This window comes from Macrotis lagotis, chromosome 4, assembly GCF_037893015.1.
Source record: "Macrotis lagotis isolate mMagLag1 chromosome 4, bilby.v1.9.chrom.fasta, whole genome shotgun sequence".
In the NCBI taxonomy this organism is placed as follows: domain Eukaryota; kingdom Metazoa; phylum Chordata; class Mammalia; order Peramelemorphia; family Peramelidae; genus Macrotis; species Macrotis lagotis.
The window spans coordinates 268,294,104-268,317,436 of record NC_133661.1 but is presented as its reverse complement, the minus strand read 5'-3'; the positions used below and the strand labels follow the sequence as shown (position 1 = coordinate 268,317,436).

The 23,333-nt window shown below is 36.5% G+C and overlaps 1 protein-coding gene across 1 annotated transcript in view; it reads left to right on the top strand.

Moving 5' to 3' along the window:
* Positions 1-22,184: 22,184 nt before the first annotated feature.
* LOC141522917 (uncharacterized) overlaps positions 22,185-23,333 on the top strand; it is a 44,826-nt gene continuing 43,677 nt past the window's right edge. The window contains exon 1 of the mRNA XM_074236280.1: positions 22,185-22,854. Within this exon, the coding sequence (XP_074092381.1) occupies positions 22,708-22,854 (147 nt within the window). The 5' untranslated portion in view covers positions 22,185-22,707. The remainder of the gene's footprint in view (positions 22,855-23,333) is intronic.

The following is a 23,333-nucleotide window of genomic DNA, read 5'->3' as shown; positions in this document are numbered from 1 at the left end:
GACTTGGAGTCCATTAGGAGGATTAGATTCCAGTTCTGGAATTAGTATGTGACCCATGAACAAACCTTTTACTATCTTTGAACCTGTTTCTTCCTTTATAAAATAGAAAACATTGTATTAGTTTCCATGTAGAATTGTCATACTATAAATGAATCACTGGGAGAATCAGGTCAATGGGACTTAGGAAAAGGAGACCGGGCTTGAATTCCAGATCTCTACCTTACTAGCTAGCTATGTGACTGACCATGGATAGATCTTTTTTCCTTTTAGTTTCCTAGTTAGTTCTTGCTGCTTTCTACCCATGGCTACTAGGACCCATGTCTCTACCTGCAACTTACTCTGTCTCACTCAACTGCTATCCCTCTAGAGGTTCACAGCTTGAGAGTGAGAGTAGAAATGTTTAGAATTGATAGAACACTCCTGACTGTCTTCAGCAAATTATGTGGGAGTGCAATTGGCACATCAGTCCTTTTCCTCAATTCCAGAAAAGTTTCAGGTACCTGGGGAGAATTGAGGATTGAATTTTCAAGTGCCTCTCCAAATGGCATGTTCTGAAGAATCACAACCAAGTCCATGGGGCAGGATTCCACTTGGCCTCTTAAATGCCAAAAAACAAAACACAGGTTCTTCAGCACAACTGGTAGAACTACAATTCCATGGACATACCTTGTTTTGCATCCTTTCACTGGTGATATCCCTCATGCTACACTTCAATTCCCTAACTGTGTTATTATGTAATTATAGGACTGAAGACTGTTTGTTCAGCTACATCATCCTTTCCAAAAATTCATTCAAAATTAAACTATTCTTTCCCTAGTTCTATATAATTAAGACTGTCTTAAAACTTGGAGGGGCTGTCTTTTAGTGACATTCCTCTGAAGCAGTTGGTTGGTAATAGCCAATAGCAATAAAAAGGAAGTAGAAGTACACCTATTCCTTCAATGTTTGTCTTTTTTTAATGGTGGGAAAATCATAGCTTTCAAACCTCCCACATTTAATTTTTCACATCTGTGGAATATTAGGAACTAATAACTGTAAATGCACTTTTTCTCCATCAGATGTCTACATTTGTACATTTGTAATTTGCACATCAACACTACAATGCCCTACTGTGACTCATAAGGAAGTAGAAAGTGACACTACAGAATATGAGGGCTGGTACGATAACAGTATGGAACAATTATAGACAGAAATTCAGTGTTGTGGAAAAAACACAATCAAGAAAATATGAGCTATTTACCCCATATATCTCCTTTTCCATTTCTATAAAATATGTGAAAATTTTGCATATTTATCAGGGATATCCTTGATAAATGTATATGGAGGGAATAGACAAGCTTTTAAAAATAGGATCACATATTTAGTCACACAATTGACTGAAAGGTGCTGAGAATATTAGATGCAACTGTAATTACTATATATTGACTATAATTAGACATTGGATTTGATGGAACAAAAATGCTTCTATATCGGTTTTCTTATAACAAATGTCTTTTGTGCATGTATTAAAAATCACACAAGAGACCTTAAAAGATGATCTATTATCACTGTTGTTGAATGACATGCTTCTATTAATAGGAACCTAATTTGAAAGACTAATCTTTTCTTAGTAGAATATTTGTAAGAAAATGCTTCTTTGTGCTATGCTGGATAAACCATCATCTGAAAAATGTTTAGTAATTGCTACTTTATTAATTTGACAGAAGAGTCTGAGAATCTGATTGTTGTGTGTGTCTGTGTGTGTGTGTGAGTGTGTGTGATAGGAATCATAGTTTTAAAGTCAAAAGTAAAATCACAGGTTGTTCAGTCTAATGCTTTCATATAACAAATAAGGAAACTGAGATCTTGAATTGCCCAAGGACACAGAAGTAAGCAAAGGGATTGAAACTCAGGTCTATAGACCCAAATTTTGTTTTGTTCTGAATCACTTACAGAGGAGTGTTCCTCTAAGGTATTCAAAAACTTTGTTATTGCCTGATGTTAATGTTTAATGAGTATGCTTGGTAATTTATAGTGTTGTGTCAGATTAAAATTCTTATGTTATCTTCCAAATTGACTACTTCCAATCAAAGATCAAAAGTTAAGAAATCCTGGGTTCAATTTTTGATTGAGACACCTATTTGCCAACTTCTGAGGTCAAGTCTTGTGAGTTTTTTCCATTTGTAAGGGGTGGGGGGAATAATGCTAATAGTATCTATTTCAGAGCTGTTTGGGACCTCAAGGAAATCATAAATGCAAACCACTTTGCAAACTTTAAAGATCTATACTGGTCAATGTGCTTTGGTTATGATAATATCTTTTCCAATTAAATGTTCTGATTCCAGTCTCTTATTTTTAATGAAGGTAGTAATTTCATAACTTGGTAAAAAATGAACATTGACCAGTTCCTAACCTTTTTCATATGGATCCTCTCTTTGCCATTTTTTATCCTTCATGGTGTTTGATCATGTCTAATTTTGTTACCTGCCACATCATGCTACTGATTCATACTGAGTCACTGAAAGTCCTCTGATATTGTTTTTTGTTTGTTACATCTTTTCTATTTTCTGTATGGTTGATTTTTTTTAACCCAAACTTTTCTTCACCTAAAAATACAGATAAATATTTCCTGAGCATAGAGTAAATAATTAAAGCCTTTAAAAAGATTAAAAGAAATTCATATAAAAGAGGCCTTGATTCAAAGTGTATTCTTTGTGGGTTTGCTACAGGCAATTAAAAAGAAATCCTAGATAGTAAATTGCATTTATTTAGTAGTTTGGCACATCTTGGTCAGGTTAATACCCATGAATGAACAGGAAGAAAAGGTTGTGTTTGATCATATTTAGGAAATATAATAATTCTAATGATTTTAAGTTGTTTGCTTTTATAAAAAACAACTCTTTAAAACCAGCTTTCTTCCTGGTGAATCATGTGATTTTCAGAAAAATTATAATGGTGGTTGACCAAAAGGACCATAGTGGGAGTGGGAATAGTAAAGCCTGATTTCAAAATTGATTGTGTGGTAACAGAAATGAGGAAGTTATAAAGCCCTAGATCCCAGATTCTGCAGGAAGTAAGCCTTTTAGTATGTTGGGTGGGACATGGAGGATTAATAGTACCAGTCCCCAAATTGTATAGAATGAGCAAACCTCGATGAATTGTGATCTGTGCTAATGTGGATACTTCAACAAAGATACAGATTCATTGGAGTATAGTTAACTTTAAAATTTCTCTCTTCTTGTTAAATGAAAAGAAAATTCTGGACCAGAAAAGATCAGTTTCTAAATGCAGATTCAGAAAAAATAGTATAAGTAAAATATTAAGTTTGGGGCTGTAAGGGGAAAATTTAAAAGCAGAATAGATTCACAAAACAGTTCCCCTTGCAGAGAAGTAGATGAATCTTTAACAGTGGTACAAGGAACAACAAAATGTCTCCTACAATAGGAGAAGGGAACCTGTAAGAACTCATTTGGCTACTTTAACTAGACATGAAAAGAAATGATTTCTTTCTGTTTTCTTCTTCCTGCATAGGAAAAATAGAATTTCTCAGTGATAAAAAGAAAAATTCCAAGAATTGCACAGGCTCCCTCTGGGAATTTTTTCTTTAAACTGTTATTTTTGACCATTTGAAACTACATATTCATTTTTGAATCATTCTTGCATGATTTTTCTTGACTCCAAACTGTTGGAATAGGATTTATCTTTTTATCCTTTTGCCAGACTGTTATTACCGGGGTCTGATATGTTCCTGTAGTAATGAAGTCACAGAGGAAACCTTAATTTAAAAAAAATTTTTTTTTCCTTTTTACTCTTAAAGTTGGGGGAAAATGAGAGTGATGGGGGTTACAATATATAACATATTTTATTGGTATGAGATCACACCTTATCTGTAGTTGTGTATTTTGGCCATTAATAATGGTAACATACTTTTATGAGCTTTTTGACTTTTAAAACATGGTCACAGGAGTCAACTCATTGGACTGTAACAATTCTCTGACATTGAGTGAATGTCCTTTTCCCTACTTTGCAGAAGAGTTTGAAGTTGAGTGATTGGGCAAAAATCAAATCACTGGTAGATGGCTGAAGCTTCTCTTCTCCCTCCTCATCTCTTTTATCATTTATCTCCTCTTTGCCTAAGATAAACTTTCTGTCATGTCCTTCATGACATTATACATTTCTTCCTTTTTCTAAGTTCCTCATCTTCTTCTAGGCTTCCAAAGTCAGTCCTGCCCCAAGAACTTCTTCTACTTCCTGGTCTACCCAGGGATAGAAATAAGACTCTACCACTCAATTGAAGCTTCTATTGCCCTATCCCCAGGGCCTTTTCTAAGCTCCCTAGACTCAGAACTCAGCCTAGAACAAGATTCTTCCTTTGGTCCTGATCTAGGACCTTCTCCAACCTTATAGCTGGTGATACAGTGAATAGAACATTGGACCCATAGTAGCACCTAAATCTCAGGGCTGTTGTAAAAGGTGCTTCACATACTTTATAGATGCTTATTCCTTTCCACTTCTGTGGCCTCCTCCCACCCACACCTCCCTCAACATTAGTGACCTGTGAGAGAACAAGACCTTGCTACCTACCTCCTGGCTTCCATGATCTCCAGGACTTTCTCTATTGTCAGTCTGACCTAGAACAAATTTTTTGCTTCCTTCTACTACCGAGGGGTTTGGGATGATGAAAGTACTCTTCCTCCTTTTTCTCCTGGCTGCTGTGAGGTAGACTTCCAGGATCTCACAGGACATAACTTCACCACCTACCACAAAGTTGGACCTTAAGGAAGGACACTGGGCAGCCTAATCACCTCCTTCTTGTAGGGGACTGTTCTCCAGTCTGCCTGCACTCACTCCTTAATGGTTAGCAAATTCCCACCCACAGATTTCTGTATTCTGTTTCTCATCTCCAAATGCCCCACTCCTTTACCCTCATTTACCTCAACCCAACCTCTCCTTTTTCTTCATTGTTGTTCCTCTTATCCCTTTCCAATTCTGGCCATCCTTTTCACTCTACAATTACTATGTCATAATCAAAAACCCTTCTTTCATCTTAAACTTTCTCTCTTACTTCTCCCACCATCTAACATTTACTGGATTTAGCTCCCTTCTCATAACAGTGCTTCTCTTGCACCCTTTCCAATACTGGTTACAGTGTCTCTCATACTCCCAACTCATTGTTCATGATGGGAAAATTGGAATGGGGTGGCTAGGTCGTGCAGTGGATAGAGCACTGGCCCTGGAGTCAGTACTACCTGAGTTCAAATCCAACCTCAGACACTTATTATCTAGCTGTGTAGCCTTGGGCAAGTCATCTAACCCCATTGCCTTGCAAAAGCCAAAAAAAAATTGGAATAATTTTCATTAACATCATTACTCATCAACTTCTCTTCTCCTTTGAAGTTCATATCATTCAAATTGATGACTGAATTCAATTCTGGTAGTCATTACCTATCGAAACTCAGACCATTTTCTTTCTTTCCTTGGTGAATTTCTTACTTGGCTTATAATTTTTCCCTTCCTTACACTAGGGGACTTCACCATGTATATTAATGTTCCCTCAAATTCTTAATCCTTTCATTTTCACTCTTCCTTAGCTATCTTGAACTTGCTATCCTTCACAAATGTTTCACTTCTTTGTTCCTGAACACTAAAATTTCTTTATCTTATCAAAATCTTTGATTGTTTCATCTTTCCCCAGGTCTAATAATCCATTATCCTGTTCTTTTTCTTCAATATCATCTCCATTCCCTCCATCCTTTTTTTCAGACATTCTGGAGTGCCTTGATGACACTTTTCTCATCTTTCTTTAGTAAAACAATTCAACTCTACTCTATACACCATTCTCAAATCCCTTGCTCTCTTGTTCTGTGACCAATTTTGCTTTGCCAAATTCCAACCCTAGATTATTTCTTTGACCTTCTTCTTTCATTCCTACTCATGTGCTACTGAATAGAACCAGAAGAAATCACAAAACAATGTTGATGACTTCCAACACAATTTGATACAATATTAATATATAGATGCAGTAATTGTTCCCATTATCATTCTGACTGATCAGTCTCTCCTTACTGACTATGGTTTGTACTCAAACTTCTCATAGATTCATATTTATATGAGACTATATATATATATATATATATATATATATATATATAGTAATGACTTATTATTTATGTACGTATGTGAGTATGTAGGTGTATGTGTGTGTGTGTGTGTGTTTGTGTATAGTTGAGATACTATTATGTCTTTATTTACTCATCCTTAAATTCTTTTTGGACATCTTAACTGGGTATATGGCAGGCAACTCCAACCAAACATGTCCAAAATAGGGCTCACTATCTTTTTGCCTAAAATTCTTTCTTCTTCTGAACTTCTCTATTACTGCTAAAGGAATAATCATCTTCCCATTTCCATAAGCTTGCAATCTTGATGTCATTCTCATTTTCCCACTCTTGATCAATCTGCTGCTGAATCTTATCTGTTTAACCATCACGACTCCAGTAAATACCCTACTTTGCACCTACACAGTCATTACCGTGGACCCTTAATAACTCTTGCCTTGGCTATTACAATAGATTCCTGTTTGGTGTCCTCACTATATTACATACTGGTCTTAGCTACCAAAGAGATTTTTCTAAGTGTGCCCATGACACTCTAATCAGTAAAGTAGGATTAAATCTATATTTCTCAGTCTGCCATTTAAGTTTCATCATCACAGGGCCTCTTCCTACCTTTCAAGTCTTCCTGCACTTTCTTCTCCTGCTCACCACTATAAACCAGTTAGATTGGTCTACTTCCCATTCCTTATATGTGATAGCCATCTTCCTTCTGACTTCAAGTCTTGGAACTGGCAGTTCTACATATGTTTACTCCTTCCTTTGCTTTTTAATTTCCTAGCTTTCTTTAAGTCTTAATTAAAACTCCATCTCATACAAGAAATTGTTCCTGGTTCTGCTAGCTACTAGCAGATACTAATATGTTCTTTTATGAGATTATCACCACTTGGCATCTTATATGGACCTAGTTACTTGTAGGTTGTTTCCCCATTAGAAAGTAAATTCCTTTGAAGATAGGGCCTGCTCCCCCCCCATTTCTTATTTATGCAGCAAAGTCTAGTGTGTTGTAAGCACATAAATGCTTTTTGTTTTGTTGTTCAGTCATTTCTGTCATGTCTGACTCTTCATGATCCCATTTAGGGTTTTCTTGGCCAAGATACTGGAGTAAAAATGTTTTGTGTTTGATTAGAATCTTTATACTAATCAGAGCTCTGAATCTTTTAGAATTGTTTGTTTTTTACCCAATTAATATTATAATATGAATTGCTCTCCTAGTTCTACTCACTTTATTCTGTTTGTATGTTGCTGATAATAAGAAAAAGAAAGAAAATGACCATTGTTGAAGGGGCAGCAGGAAAACAGGCATATTTATCTGTGCAGCTGTGAATTTGTCCTACTGTACTAGAAAGCAATATTACCCCAAATTCTGCATATCCCTTCACTCAGAATACTACTTCTGGGACTCTGTCTGAGAAATTAGAAAAAAAGGAAAAGGTCCTTATATGCATTCTCAAAGTTTAAAGAGAAAATAATTCCAAAATGGGGAGAGGGATAAGTTGATTAATGGCAGATTCTGAGTCCCTGTAGGAATGTCCAGAAAGATTTTATTTGTAGGTGCAAAAGGTTTCTCTTTCAGTATTTGGACCTTAGTCTTTTGTTCCATGGCATATTGTCATCATTAGCTAGCAACCATCCTAAATCTTGGGACTGGTTTTATTCAGTATATCTTCATATGGTACATTTGTAAAGAAGTGAGTTCCCATCAGAGCATTGGTTTGATTGACAAATTGAGTTCTAATCTTTTAGCATTCAAAATATATTATTCTTGCTGTACGTTCAGATCTTCTAATACTTTCCTAATTTCTTCCTCACTATTCATTATCAATCTATAGTTGATAATTAAATGGAACAAATTCTACTAATTTTCTCTTGCAAAGATCCTTTTCCCAACTATTTTGTGTGTTTAACCTTACATTAAAAAATTATCATAGGATCATTTTAGAGATATTGTACATTATCACCCCAATATTTTTCATTTATTTACCAGAAATGTGTTGGTTTTGAAAGCCTTGAAATGAGTAAAAATATTCTAACCTTCTAACCCTTTAAAATGAAACACTTGAGTGTCTATCTGCTGAAAAGGAAATAATCAGCCCTGTATTACACATGTTCTCAATGCTTTGTTACAGTATGAGGTGATGGCCCAAGATAATAAAATATACCAGTGTTTTGAAATAAATCCATGAAAAGAGTTTCCAAAAATCATTGTGTTACAATAAGTTCTAAACTGGAAGACATGAGACTTGGATTCCAGTTCCCATTTGATTACTTATTAGTTGTGTGACCTTGAGTAATTCAGCTCACTTCCATGGTTTTTTATTGTCTTGACAATAAAATTAAGACATTAGACTAAACTATCCTTTTCAGGTTTACATGCCTGTAGCTGTCATTAACAACTATGCTTATTCTGGAGAAGAAATAGCAATTCTGTACACACACACACACACACACACGTACACACACCACACACAACATTTTATCAAAGAAATAACACAATCAATGTTGGTTACATTCCCTGGTGGGTCTATAATGTGTTACCTTTTTGGATAGCAAATTTCAGAAGCAGCTTGCGAAGCAAAGCATTATTTTTAATACTGCTTCTAAAGGAAAATGCATTACAATTAATAACTCATCTCATACCTCTTAAAGCATTTCTAATGCAGTAAAAATTCCCCAGAAAGGAAAGGTATTTCTACTTCAATCTCAACAATCATCTTTCACCATAGTAATAACAAACTGCACATAAGTATATAACATCTCCAAGTTGGTTCCTAGGTAAGTCATACTGATGGAACAGAGATGTTACCTTTGTTAACATGGAATTTCAGATAAATGATACAAATTATGGCGGCCATACAAAGACTAACTTTTTCATCCAGGAATATTATGCTCTCCTTAAAAATGCATTGTCACTATAGATCAGGCTGTCCACTGATGGAATGAGTAAACAAACAAACAAAAAACAAGAGCAGATAAAAGGTAAACAAAAAAATATTGCTTTTATGACCCGTGTAAATGCTTTAAAAAGCTATAACTGAAAGACTTATTGAGACAGTCTGAATTTATGAAAATTCCAGGATTTACCTCCTCAAAAATAATTTCATACAAGAATAAAAAGACTAAGTCCTTGGGCATTTCTATAGGAAATCATTCACAAACATCTTCTGTTGTTAAAAACCCTTGGTTCAGACCCTGAGCTCACAGAGATAGTTCCAAAGCTTCCTTCAGACATCTGATGTAGTGGTAATGAGTAAGGCAAACTTGTTTTTTAGAGCTTTAAAAGCAACTAAGTATCCACCTATTCAGTCTAGAATTACTAAGTGCCTTCAATGTTCATAGCCCTGTGCAAGACACAGACAAAAATTATACATGTAGTCATCTGTATGTAAATAAATATATGATAATTTCAGGAAGGAGAAAGCAAAGAATAAAGGAAAGCTTTAAAGAAAAGGTAGCTAAAGCTAAGCCTTAGGGAAAACAAAGATCCCTTTAGGGCATAAAAAAAGGAGTATATGGGGGAGGGGGAACAGTTATGAAAACCAAAGGAAAGGGGAAATGAATGACATGCTGAGATGAGGGAAACAAATCCTGAAGAGATGTTAACAAGATATGAAACTGGAAAGATAGCTGGAGTGAAACAGTCTCTGATCGCTACTAACAAGAATTCAATGCCTTTTCTCATTCATTTTTTTCATTCCAATTGTTGGCATTACCCTAATGAGAAAGATTAGAGAGTATGGTGTTTAGAGCAAATTAAAAATTGAGAATGGAGGCAGGGGAAACATTTTAAGGAACTAAATGATAAAAAGATAACTGAGATATTCAGTAGATAACAGAGGGACAAGCAGGGAGTTGTTAAATTTTTGACTTTGAATTCCAAGCAGAAAGGCTGATATATAAAGCAGTTTCTTGAAACCTTTCTTCTTTTTATTCTTTTTGCAAGGAACTTGGATTAAATGACTTGTGCTAGGTTACATAGCCAAGTATTAAGTGTCAGGTTAGATTTGAACTCAGGTCCTCCTGACTCCAGGCTCTATCCACTGTGCCACCTAGCTGCTTCTATAAAGCAGTTTCTTGATTGATTGGAATAACTGATTTAATGAAAAGGCAGGAGGAAAATAGGAAGAGAATAACTTTTAGAGGGCAATAGTTTTCAGGTAGGAGTGGGTACCCAGTGGAAGAGGGATATAATTCCTGTCTACTATGAAAAAGGTGATGCCAGATGTCAGTGTAAGGTCTCAATAGTCACAATTAAGTATGTATTTGATTTGGGCGGGGGGACTTAACCCAGGTTTCCTGATTTCAAAGAAAGTTCTTTAGTCCCCACAGGAGACTTCTACTCAAGATTCATACTGCCCCATAAAGTTTACAAAGCAAAGATCCCTCAGGGGTAGGTAGTCCAAGTATTATAAATCATATTTTGCAGTCTTAGAACAAATTTTGGAAGGTGAATTGATGTCCGCCATGCCTAGAATACTCTTCTTTCTCAATTCAATCTTCTGGCTTTCTTTAAAACTTTTGTTCAAGATAAAATCCTTTTTCAAAAAGTTTATACCAAGTCCTCCTAGCATGCGGCTTCTGATGATTAACTCCACTTCATATAATCTTTGTTCTTAGAGATTTTGCACTTTTCCTCCATTAGACAGTGAGTTCCAAGAAAGTCAAGGTCTATTTTTTTCTCTGTTCATGCTAATCATGAAGTTACCACAGTAGATGGAAGGGAATATGTGTAGACTTGTTAGTTGAAAGAGAAAGAGGCAGATTTAAGTAACTAAGGCTGTCATTTCCCTTTCAGTGGAAGTCTTCAAGCAAAGGTCCGAAGGTTCATTAGTAAGGAGTTGGCTTACTTGGCCCCAGAAGTGTTTTCCAATTCTGAAATTCTTGTGTGCAGCTGAGGCAGAACACAAATCCAGGAGTTCTGACCCTTTCAAGTCCTCAGAAATTCTATGGATTATTCTATGGAAGGCTCAATGAAAAGAATGGAAGTGTGAGTAAGAATGACTGAATATTTCTAAAGGAAGTTTTCCTTTCAGGTGGGAGGCAGAAGATAAGGATTCTATATTTTGCATCCAGAGCAAATTCAACACTTAAAATTATTTGAGGAAGACCAGGTCTTTTGTCTTATAAGAACTAGCTAAAGAGAATTCTTTGGGAAGCAGAAGGATGCTCAAGTTTAGGAGTTAGTCTCATATACTGCTTTCAAAACTGTTAGTAAACTTCACTTTTTGGCAACAGGGTAAATTACCAGTCACTCTCATCTTTGCACTAACACAAGAAAACTTACAAAAATGGTATTCTTGCAGTTCTAACTTTGTTTCTAGCCAGAATTCTTTCTTCTTAGAATGACTAAAACAGGGGTAAGAGTTATTCCATGAATGTGCCTAAAACACTGTGACAATGTTGCTTTTTCAAAAGATGTGCTTATGTACAGGTTCAGAAGACCCAGTTTCAGGCTTCAGTGCCTCCAGATTAACTAGCTCCTAATGAGAGCAAAGTGATAGCTCAAGTCACATTTCACTAGCTCAAAAATCAATGAGATTCCTACCATAAGAGACTGTAAATGCTTTGCATTGGAACTTAAGTGTTTATTAGATTAAAAAAAGTACTAAAGTATATACATATGCTATTAGTTCTATTATCAATAAAGATTTTTCACATATGTGTGGACACTTTTATAAATACGACAGAAATATTTCAGGGATATTGAAGGTCCAGTCTTCAATACAAGTCATTCTGGGAAAATAAAAATAATGAAATGAACAAGGAGGCATCTCTTTCATAACCATTTCTTACTGAAAAAGGCTTTCTGAGAGGAAAAAAATACCTTGAGATAGTGTCTTCTAAGCATATAGAAAGTAAAAAGTATTTTTAATTGAAAAATACCAATCAAGTTACATTGGTTTTATCTGTGCAAGCGCTTTTTAATTTAATGTAATCAAAATAATCTAATTGGCTTTTGGTGATGTTCTCCAACTCTTCCTTAGTCATAAACTGTTCCCCTTTCCATAGGTCTGACAGGTAAACTAGTCCTTGACCTTCTAATTTGCTTATAGTATTGTTTTTTATGTCTAAGTCCTGTAACCATTTGGATCTTATCATGGTAAAGGGTGTTCGGTGTTGGTCTAATCTAATTTTCTTCCATACTAACTTCCAATTATCCCAGCAGTTTTTATCAAAGAGGGAGTTTTTATCCCAATGTCTGGGCTCTTTGGGTTTATCTAACAGCAGATCACTATAATCATCTCCTGCTTTTACACCTAGTCTATTCATCTGGTCCACCACTCTATTTCTGAGGCCAATAACAAACAGTTTTGATGACTGCTGCTTTACAATTTTAGATCAGGTAGGGCTAAGCCCCCTTCTTTTGCACTTCTTTTTTCATTAAGCTCCTGGCAATTCTTGACTTTTTATTTCTCCATATGAATTTACTTACAATTTTCTCTAACTCACTAAAGTAATTTTTTGGAATTTTGATTGGTAGGGCACTAAACAGATAGTTTAGTTTTGGTAGAATTGTCATTTTTATTATATTAGCTCTACCTATCCATGAGCAGTTGATATTTGCCCAGTTATTTAAATCTGATTTAATTTGTGTGAGAAGTGTTTTATCATTATTTTCAAAAAGATTCTGAGTCTGTCTTGGCAAATAGACTCCCAAGTATTTTATATTGTCTGAGGTTACTTTGAATGGGACTTCTCTTTCTAGCTCTTCCTGCTATATCTTGCTAGACATATATAGAAAATTTGAGGATTTATGAGGGTTTATTTTATAACCTGCAACTTTACTAAAATTGCTAACTGTTTCCAGTAGTTTTTTGGATGATTACTTGGGATTCTCTAGGTAGACCATCATGTCATCTGCAAAGAGCGAGAGTTTTGTCTCTTCCTTCCCAATTCTAATTCTTTCAATTTCTTTTTGTTCTCTAATTGCTGATGCTAACATTTCTAATACAATATTGAATAGTAGTGGTGATAATGGGCACCCTTGTTTCACCCCTGATCTTATTAGGAATGCCTCTAGCATCTCCCCATTGAATATAATGCTTGTTGATGGTTTCAGATAGATACTGACAATTATTTTAAGGAAAAGTCCATTTATTCCTACATTCTCTAATGTTTTTCAGAGGAATGGATGCTGTATTTTGTCAAAATCTTTTTCAGCATGTATTGATAAGATCATATGATTTCTGATAGGTTTGTTGTTGATATAATTGAGTATTCTAACAGTTTTCCTAATATTGAACTGACCTTGCATTCCTGGAATGAATCTTACTTGATGATAATGTATTATCCTAGTGATAACTTGTTGTAATCATTTTGCTAAGAATTTATTTAAGATTTTTGCATCTATATTCATCAGGGAAATAGGTCTATAATTTTTTTTCTCTGTTTGAAGTCTTCCTGGTTTAGGTAACAGCACCATATTGGTTTCATAGAAAGTTAGGCAGAATTCCAACTTTCCCTATTTTTCCAATGAGTTTATATAGAATTGGAACCAATTGTTCCTTAAATGTTTGGTAGAATTCACTTGTGAATCCATCAAACCCTGGAGATTTTTTTTTTAGGGAGTTCAATAATGGCTTGTTGAATTCATTTTTCTGAGATACGGTTGTTTAGGTATTTAATCTCTTCTTCATTTAACCTGGGCAATTTATATTTTTGTAAATATTCACCCATTTCACTTAGATTATCAAATTTATTGTCATAGGGTTGGGCAAAATAATTACGAATTATTGCTTTAATGTCCTCCTCATTTATGATACTAGCAATTTGGTTTTCTTCATTCTTTTTTAATCAAATTGACCAGAGGTTTATCAATTTTATTGGATTGTTCATAATACAAAATTTTGTTTTTATTTATTAATTCAATAGTTTTTTGCTTTTGCTTTTATTAATTTTTCCTTTAATTTTTAGAATTTCTAATTTAGTATTTAATTGGGGATTTCTGATTTGTTCTTTCTCTAATTTTTAGTTGCATATTTAGTTCATTGATTTCCTCTTTCTCCAATTTATTCATGTAAGCATTTAGAGCTATAATATATCCCCCAAGATTCTTTTTGAATGAATCCCATAGGTTTTGGTATGTTGTTTCCTTATTATCATCATTATCTAAGATAAAATGGTTAATTCTTTCTGTAATTTGTTTTTTGGTCCACTCATTTTTTAAAATGAGGTTATTCAGTTTCCAATTTGTTCTGGGTCTATATCTCCTTGGCCCAGTATTGCATATGACTTTCATTTCATTGTGATCTGAGAAAGATGTATTCACTATTTCTGCCTTCCTGCAGTTGATCATTAGGTTTTTATGTCCTAGCATGGTCAATTTTTGTATAAGTTCAGAGAAAAAAGGTATATTCCTCTCTATCCCCATTCAGTTTCCTCAATAAGTCTACCATATCTAATTTTTCTAACAATCTATTTACTTCCATAATTTCTTTCTTGTTTGTTTTATGATTTGATTTATCTAGATCTGATAGTGGGAGGTTGAGGTCTCCCACTAGGAGAGTTTTCCTGTCTATATCTTCCTGTAGTTCTTCCAGCTTCTCCTCTAAGAATTTGGGTGCTGTCCCACTGGGTGCATATATATTCAATATTGAAATGACTTTATTGTCTATGGTACCTTTTAGAAGGATAAAGTTTCCTTCCTTATCTCTTTTAACACTATCTATTTTTGCTGCTGCTTTGTCAGAAATAAGGATTGCTACCCCTGCTTTTTTTACTTAAGCTGAAGCAAAATATATTTTGCTCCAACCTTTTACCTTTACTCTATATGTATCTCTCTGCTTCAAATGAGTTTCTTGTAAGCAGCATGTTGTAGGATTCTGGTTTTTAATCCACTCTGCTATTTGCCTACATTTTAAGGGAGAGTTCATTCCATTCACATTCAAAGTTATGATTACTAATTGTTTATTGCCCTCCATGCTATCTTCCCTCTGTTTGTATTTCCCCCCTTTCCCCCCTTTATCCATATTCCTGAGTATTTTGTTTCTGAATACCACCCCTTCAGTGTGTTTGCCCTCCTATATCACACCCTCCCCTTTCTTTCCCCTTTCACTTTTTCACTTTTCCCTTCCCTTCCTTTTGTTATTTCCCCTTTTCCCCCGCTCCCCTTCCCTTTCTCCATCCCCCCTCCCCTTTTCCCTTTTTAATACTTGAAAAGTTAGATGCTTTATAAGTTAACTGAGTATGTGTAGGTTGACTTTAAGCCAAATCTGATGAGAAGAAGATTCAGGTAGTTTCTCATCTGCTCCCTTCTTCCCCTCTATTACCATTGGTTTTTTGGTACCTCTTAGTGTAATGAGTTTTACCCCCATTCAATCCCCTCCCTCCTCCAGTCTCTTTCCTGTCCCCCTTTTTATGGAGGTAGTGTTTTTTAGATCATTCTATCTAAGTCACAGAAACTTCTGAGTGTCTGTCCCTTCTAGTTCAGTATATTCTATCAAATAGAGTCAAAATTCCTGAGAGTTATTAGAGTCTTTTTCCCAAGTGGGGTTAAAGGTAGTTATATCTCTTCAGATAGCAGTCTCATGGATAGGTCATGAGTGTCCATCATTTCTAGCTAGGTATATTTTCTCTGTTAGACTAACAATTCTCAAGATTTATGAGGATCTTTTTCCCCCCATGCTGGGATATGGCCAGTTTCAACTTAGTGGCTTGCATTTTTTTCCTTTTGCCCCCCCCCCTTTTTTTAGCCTTTTCATGTGTCTCTTGAATCTCCTGTTTGATGTCCAAATTTTCTATTTATCTCTGGTCTTTTCATCAGAAATTTTTGGAATTCTTCCATTTCGTTCAATGTCCATCTTTTTCCCTGGAAGAGAAGGCTCGGCTTCGCAGGAAAGTAGATTCTTGGCTGCATTCCAAGCCCCCTTGCTCTTCGAAATGTCTCATTCCAGGCCCTTTGATCCCTTAATGTTGATACAACCAGGTCCTGTGTGATCCTTACTGGGGCTCCTTGATATTTAAATTCTTTCTTTCTGGCTGCTTGCAGGATTTTCTGTTTTATCTGATAGTTCTGGAGTTTGGCCACAACATTCCTTTGTGTTTTCATTTTAGGATCTTTTTCTGGTGGGGATCAATGTACTCTTTGAATAGCTACTTTACCTTCTGATTCCATGATATCAGGGCAGTTTTCCATCACTAGATCCTGTAATATCATGACCAGGCTTTTTATCTCTTCAATGTTTTCAGGAAGTCCTATAATTTTCAGGTTGCCCCTCCTCGATCTATTCTTGAGGTCAGTGGTTTTGTTGATGAGGTATTTTACATTTGCTTCAATTTTTTCTATTTTTTGATTTTGTTTAACTGACTCTTGCTGTCTCATGGAGTCATTAGTTTCTGTAGACTCCATTCTTTTTGAGGGGGAGGAGTTTTCTTCATTAACCTTTTGCAACTCCTTTTTCATTTGGTCAATTTTATTTTTGAAAGAGCTTTCCATTTGACCAATTGAAATTTTGAGCGAATTATTTTCTTTTTGCATTTGCCTAATTGAGGATCTGAGAGAATTATTCTCATTTTGTAATTGTACAATGGATGATCTGAGTGATTTATTCTCCTTTTGTATTTGCCCAATTGTACTTTCTGTGGTTTTTGTTTCTTGTCTCTCCCAAATTTTTAAGCTCCTTCCTTATTTCTTCAAGGAAGTCTTTCTGTGCTGGAGACCAGATTGTATTCTCCTCAGAGGTTCCAGGTCTCTCTGTGTTAGGGTCTTTCCCTTCCAAGAATTTTTCTATGGATCCACCTTTCCGCTGACCCTTCATTTTGCTAAGACCCGAGTTGGTGAGGTGCTAGTTCACAGGGGCTTGGGATCACTAAAGGCTTTACTCACTGAAGTGCAGTTTCGCTAGCTGGCCAGTAGGAGGTGCTGGTTGCTTTCTCTGGAGTGTCTGGGACCTTGATTGAGGCCTTCTCCCTTTGCTTGAAGGGAGGAGTTGGAGCTATTGAATTCTTTTGCCTTCAATCAAAGGTAAGCTTTGCCTTGGCCTGAGGTCATTCCTCAGCTGGGCTGGTTCTTCTGCTCACACACCTGTGCCGGAGGCAGAATTAGTTTGCATTTCTTTTTAGGGAAGAAGTCTGAGTTGTAATGGGACTCTTGAGTTCCTCAGACCAGAGGAGCTCAGGGATGGTGTGGCCACAGCTTTCCTGCTCCAGACCTCTCCCCCAGCCCTGTCTGCAAGTTCCCAGGGGACAGCACTAACAGTAGCATCTCTGCTCCCTAGTAGACTCAAGACCCTGCCATCTAGCCCCACTACTGAATCAGCAGGTCCAGTTCTCAGGCCCTCAGACTCCGGGTTCCAATTCAGCTGTTAATCTGGTTGTTCTGGGACTGATCCTCCCTCTGAGCCCAGACTCACCTGCCCAAATTCGGCCAAAGCTGCTGCCAGAGACAAATCCTGAGGTAGATGTTCTTTCTCCTGGCTTTTCTTTCTGGGTTTTGTGGCTCGGATTTCTTTTAAGAGGTTTGTTTCATGTGATAGATGGGGAAGAGATCAGGAGACGTTAGAACCGTGCCTGTCTTCTCTCCGCCATCTTGGCCGACAGTCTAAAAGAGATATTTCAAAGGTAGAATTGGCAAGGGATTGGATATGGAAATGTGGGTGAAAGATAATTAGGATCTGAGGATGGCTTTCTACTAAATAAAAGATAATACCAAACAGCTTCAAAACTCTTAAATACAATGAATAGTGTTGTTGCTTCTTTGTTAATTTGATGTGTTCTTCATTTCTTTTGTCATTTGATAAATAATGGAAGGGTTGCTGATTGGTTCTTGGCATTCATTATCAAAGAAGACCAAAATGACATCACTGTGTTTGAGATAAATTACAGTATCTCCAACTATGGCTGATCATACCAGTACAAGCTCAGAATGCTCTACCACAGGTCAGTCATAAATAGTCCATGTGAAACCTTGGGTGGGTACTCTAAACACATGTGTCATGTTTCCTGTTTCAATTATTCCTTCCTCACAGAATGTAGCCCCCTCACTAATGAGGGCATGCCCTGCTAGGTGGTCCTGTGCCAGAGTTTCCCATGCTATGCAATAAATTCCAAAGTTCTTCTATGAGGCCTTCAGGGTGTCCTTCTGACCCTCTTGTGAGTACTTGCCCTGTGTGAGTTCTCCATAAAATAATTATTTTGGAAAACATACATCTGGAATTCTAACAACATGACCAGTCCATCATAGTTGCACTTGCTGTAGTAATGTTGGAATGCAAGGCAGTTGAACATGAAAGGATCTTATGGTATTTTCTCCTGCCAGGTGATCACAATCTTCCTAAGACAATTTAAATTGAAGCTATTCAGTTTCCAGATCTGGTGCTGGTAGACTGTCCAAGTTTCACAGATCTACTGTAATGAGGTCAGCACAAGAGCTCTGTAGACCTTCAGTTTGGTAGTCAGTCTAATATCTCTTCTCTCCCACACTTTCTTTCAGAACCTCCCAAATACTGAGCTAGCTTGGTAATGCTATATTGTTGACTTTATTGTCAATGTGAACCTCCCTGGCAAGCACACTGCCAAGGTAAGTTAACTTGTCCATAGTGCTCAAAGCTTCTCCATTTTCTGTAATTGATGGTTCCCCATATGGATGGTGTGGTGCTGACTGATGGAGCACTTGGGTTTTCTTGATGTTCATTGTAGGACCAAAATGAACACAAGCAGCAGAGAATCTATCCATATTTTGTTGCATCTCAGCTTCAGAGTCTGCACTGAGGGCACAATCATCTTCAAAGAGAAGATCATGCACCAACATTACCTCCACTTTGGTCTAGGCTTGTAGCCTTTTCAAGTTAAAGAACTTGCCATCACGTTGACCTGGAGGCCATGTTCATGCTCAGTAAAGGTGTTTGATAAAATGGCTGCAAACACCATGCTGAAAAGCATGGGAACAAGGACATATCCTTGTTTTACTCCATTGGCGAATGGAAAATCTCTAGAGCATTGTACACTATCCAGAACCCCGGGCTAGCATGTTGTCATGGAACTGACGTATCATACTGATTAACTTCTCTGGGCATGATTTTTCCATAAACCCTCTTGACTGATGGTATCAAAGTCCTTGGTTAGATCTACAAATGTATACAGACCTCTGTGCTGTTCCTGGCATTTTTCCTGGAATTATCAGGCAGCAAACACATTGATTGTTCCTCTACCCTTTCTGAAGCCAAATTGGCTCTCAAGAAGATGACCAACTTCCAGGCGAAGAACCAGCCTATTGAGAAGGACTCTGGCAAGAATCTTACCAGCAATGAATAAAAGAGAAATACCCCTGTGATTGTCACAGGAGAATCTATTCCCTTTGCCTTTATAGAGATGGATGATGGATGCAACCTTGAATTCTTGGGGGGGGATAACCTCTTCATGCCATATAACCTGGAAAATTTCAGTCAGTTTTTGGATGAACAATACATGGGCACATTCCTAGATAACACAAGATCCAATAGATCTGAAAGACAAACAGGTCTTGTCACAAGAGAACTCAGTAGGTATGGTATCCAAATAGAAGCCCTGAATGAAACTAGGCTTGGAAATGAAGGCCAGCTTATTGAAGTCAGAGCTGGATGCACATTTTTCTGGAAGGATCACAGTGAAAGGGAACACCATGAAGCTGAGGTATGTTTTGTAATCAAAATTAATCTAGTGAACATTCTTGAATGCCTACCAAAAGGGACATAATAATCTGAATGACAGCCTTATGACAATGAGATTACCACTTCCAGGAAAATGTCATGCTGCCATCTTTGGTTCCTATACTTTCGCCACGATGAACACTGATGAAGTTAAAGAAACATTTTATGAAGACCTGGAGACCCTTATCATCAATGTACCAAAAGAGGATAATGGAAGGGTGAATATGCATATACAACTAGTTTCGTGTTACATTAAGCATCTAGGATTTTTATTTTGTTTTGTTTGTTTTTTTCTAATGGAAAAAATAATTTTTTCACAGGCAGAAAAAGCCAAAACATAATTTTTACCTTTTCTTGTGTTTTGAATTTTAATGAGTCAGTTGGATGCTTTTTTTTTGAGAAACAATTTATTGAAATTACTTGGGGTTTTAATACGACCACATGAAAAGCCATTATATCTGACTGATAGTCTTCCCGTCTTCCAAAATTCAAGTTCTCCCTCCTCCATGAAGATTTTCTTGATCCTCCCAAATTCATATAATCTCTCTTTTCTGAACAACCATGGCATTTTGTTTTGAACTCTCTTTGGCACCAATTATGCTATGTATCATAGCCATTTGATTATCTTTTTCTCCCTAACTGGATTGAAAGCTCCTTGAGGGCAAAGATACTTATACAACCTTAAAGCTAGGAGGGTTTCAAACATATTCCACTCTGTGCTTCTTATTTTACAGATGAAGAAACCTCAGGTGAAAGAGAGATGAAATAAATTGTTCATGTCCCCACACTTATTAGTGAATTATAATTTGAATCCAGATTCAATTCTGAATCCCCAGCCACTAAGTGATTAATAAATACTTGTTGAATTGAATTGAATGCAAGTGGTCCTGTCATTTCAGCCCTGAGAGGTAATTTCTCAGTAACCATCTCTTGGAAATGTAAACATTCTACAGGCACAGCAGTTGCAGCTACTTAATAAGATATGGAACCCTTCTCTGGATCGGTCTTAGATTTTCATTTTTCTACTTTGCCTGATAGGGTAAGATCTTCTGACTTCAATTATCTTCTAGATATAGCATAATACTTTATATCCTTCTACATTCAAGCCTTTATAGCATTTTAAAGATTACCTTACAAATAGTTAAAAATAAGAGACATACAGCCATCTAAATCACAGGATTTGATCTTCAAGCAGCTTCCTGTTTTTCTAGTTCTTATAAATGTAGAGTCATACTATTGTACTGTTGACATTATACTTCAAAGGCTCTGAATTATATTGGGATTTTTCTGATACATTTCTTTGTAACCTTCCTCCTTTTGAAAGTGATACTCAGACTCAGGGTTGGCGTAGCCATGGCGGCCCGTGTACTCTCTGCCTGCGTCCTCCCACCCCCAGAGCCCCCGCTCACCTTGCTTTGGCTGCTGGGGTTGGCCTTGTCGACAGCGGCAGCAGTGGGGGTTTAAGGGGTGGCGATGGTGGGGGGGTGGCGATGTCGGCGGGGTTTACTGGGCAGCGGTGGTTTCAGGAATATCTCTACAGTTGAGCCGCCGATATAGTGACATGCCCCTTCTGACACTGGAGAGCATTTAGGACCGTGTCCCCTGTGTCTTGAAACTATATGATAGGATTGACCCAGAAAAGCTTTCAGTATCTTCCCATTTCATGAAAAACCTGGGCTTGGATAGTTTAGACCAAGTAGAAATTATAATGACCATGGAAGATGAATTTGTGTTTGAAATTGCTGACACAGATGCTGAAAAGTTAATGTGTCCACAAGAGATTGTAGATTACATTGCAGATAAGAAAGATGTGTACCAGTAATTTTTTATTAAATATTAAAGAACTCGTATGATCCCAGCTAGTGTCTGAATGTGAGAACACATTAAGAGACCATTGCTGCTTTTGCCGGACTATTTCTGTTGGAACTATATATTTTTAAGTTGTCTAAATATGTGTTGACCTTTAAAAATAAACATACAAAATAAAAAAAAAAAGAAAGTGATACTTAGTTGCTCTCTATTAGCTCAGGGATTGCCATTAAGTTTCACACCCAAGACAAAATCCCAATTTAGAGTATATAATTGCCAGATAGGTTTATATATATCTCCTTTCTCATCCAGCAACTTTTACATGACTGGCAAGATTTTGTTATCAAGAACTTATTAACTAGAGCAAAGATATAAATGACTAATGCAATTCCTTTCAGGTATCACTTGTTTTAGTTACAGAAGTCTACCCTAATTTAAGAAGAACCTTCTGTATTGGATAGAAATTCTGAGGGTCTTTTTTCTCTTCTCAGATTGATTCTTTTACCTTTTACCTTTTACTTCTTACCTAACCTTTATTACTGAATGGGTGTTGTCTCAGACAAATTGAGACCTGGAAAAGACCTTGGTTTAAAAGGCCAAGGTCTCCCAGTGCATCTGCAGCCATTTCATCATGCTGATCTATGTTTTATCAGTAAACTCTGATGACTCTGGAAGAGAGAGTGAGGTTGATGACTTAAATCTAATTTACTTGGAAGTCAACACTCTCCTGACATCACTGGTCCTCTTAAGAACAAAGAATGAACAACAATCAAGGCCTATAATTCAATTGTGTGGGTTAATATAATAAGTTAACATATAAGATTCACAAATTATTCGTATTATATTTTATATGTAGGTGGCTAGATGGCACAATATACATATATATGTACATATATAAATATACATATAGACATATATAAGCGTATATATAAGCACAAGTTACTATAAGTCACAATCTAATTATTGTGTTTTGATTATCTCTTTACAAACAAGGCCCACCTTCAGGTAGCACATTAATTTAAGCGGGCAACTCCTATGAGAACTTGCCAAATAGAGAGAAAGAGGCTGCAGTGGAACATATCTGACAGCATTACTATTGACTCTAGGTGGACCTTGTGATCGCCTCATCAGTGACACACACATTGGCTCCTTGCAGACCAAATGCTTCCATTTATGCTGGCATGGCACATCGTCATCAATTTGTAAGCCAATCAGATTCTGGAAAGTCTGTTGCTAACCGAAGCAAAGGACAACATGAGACCATGATACCAAAAGTCAGGCATCCATCATTTCACCCATCTTGGAAAAATAGTGCAGTGATGGGTCAGGTACTCTGTTATTTTTTTCCATCTAGTTTCCTAGCCTTTCCTTCCTAATACTGTGCAGTAGTTTTCCGCAAACTTGGTTGGGGTTTTAGTCTATGCTCTCATTGAAACAGAAAAAAAAATGTTTTGTTGGATCTCCATGTTGGATGTCCATCTCCCCATAACTGAAGTGACTGTGTCTTCCACAACTCCTTTTCTTCAAACCATCTTGTAAAAGTCATTACAATTAAAATTCTTTGAATCCTAGCACAGAGATGATCTTTTATTTTGTTACTAACAACTCTGAAGCAATTAATAATGAAACATTTTCTTCCAATGAAAATTAAAACAGAATTTTAATTTTTTAATTTGAATTTAATACTTATGATGTGTTATGTGACAGCCTCTAACTATAGAGATAGCCAGTTAATATAGACTCATTCACTTCATCAATATATTTTTTAGCTAATATTCTAAATGGAATGACTAGAACTCAACAATAA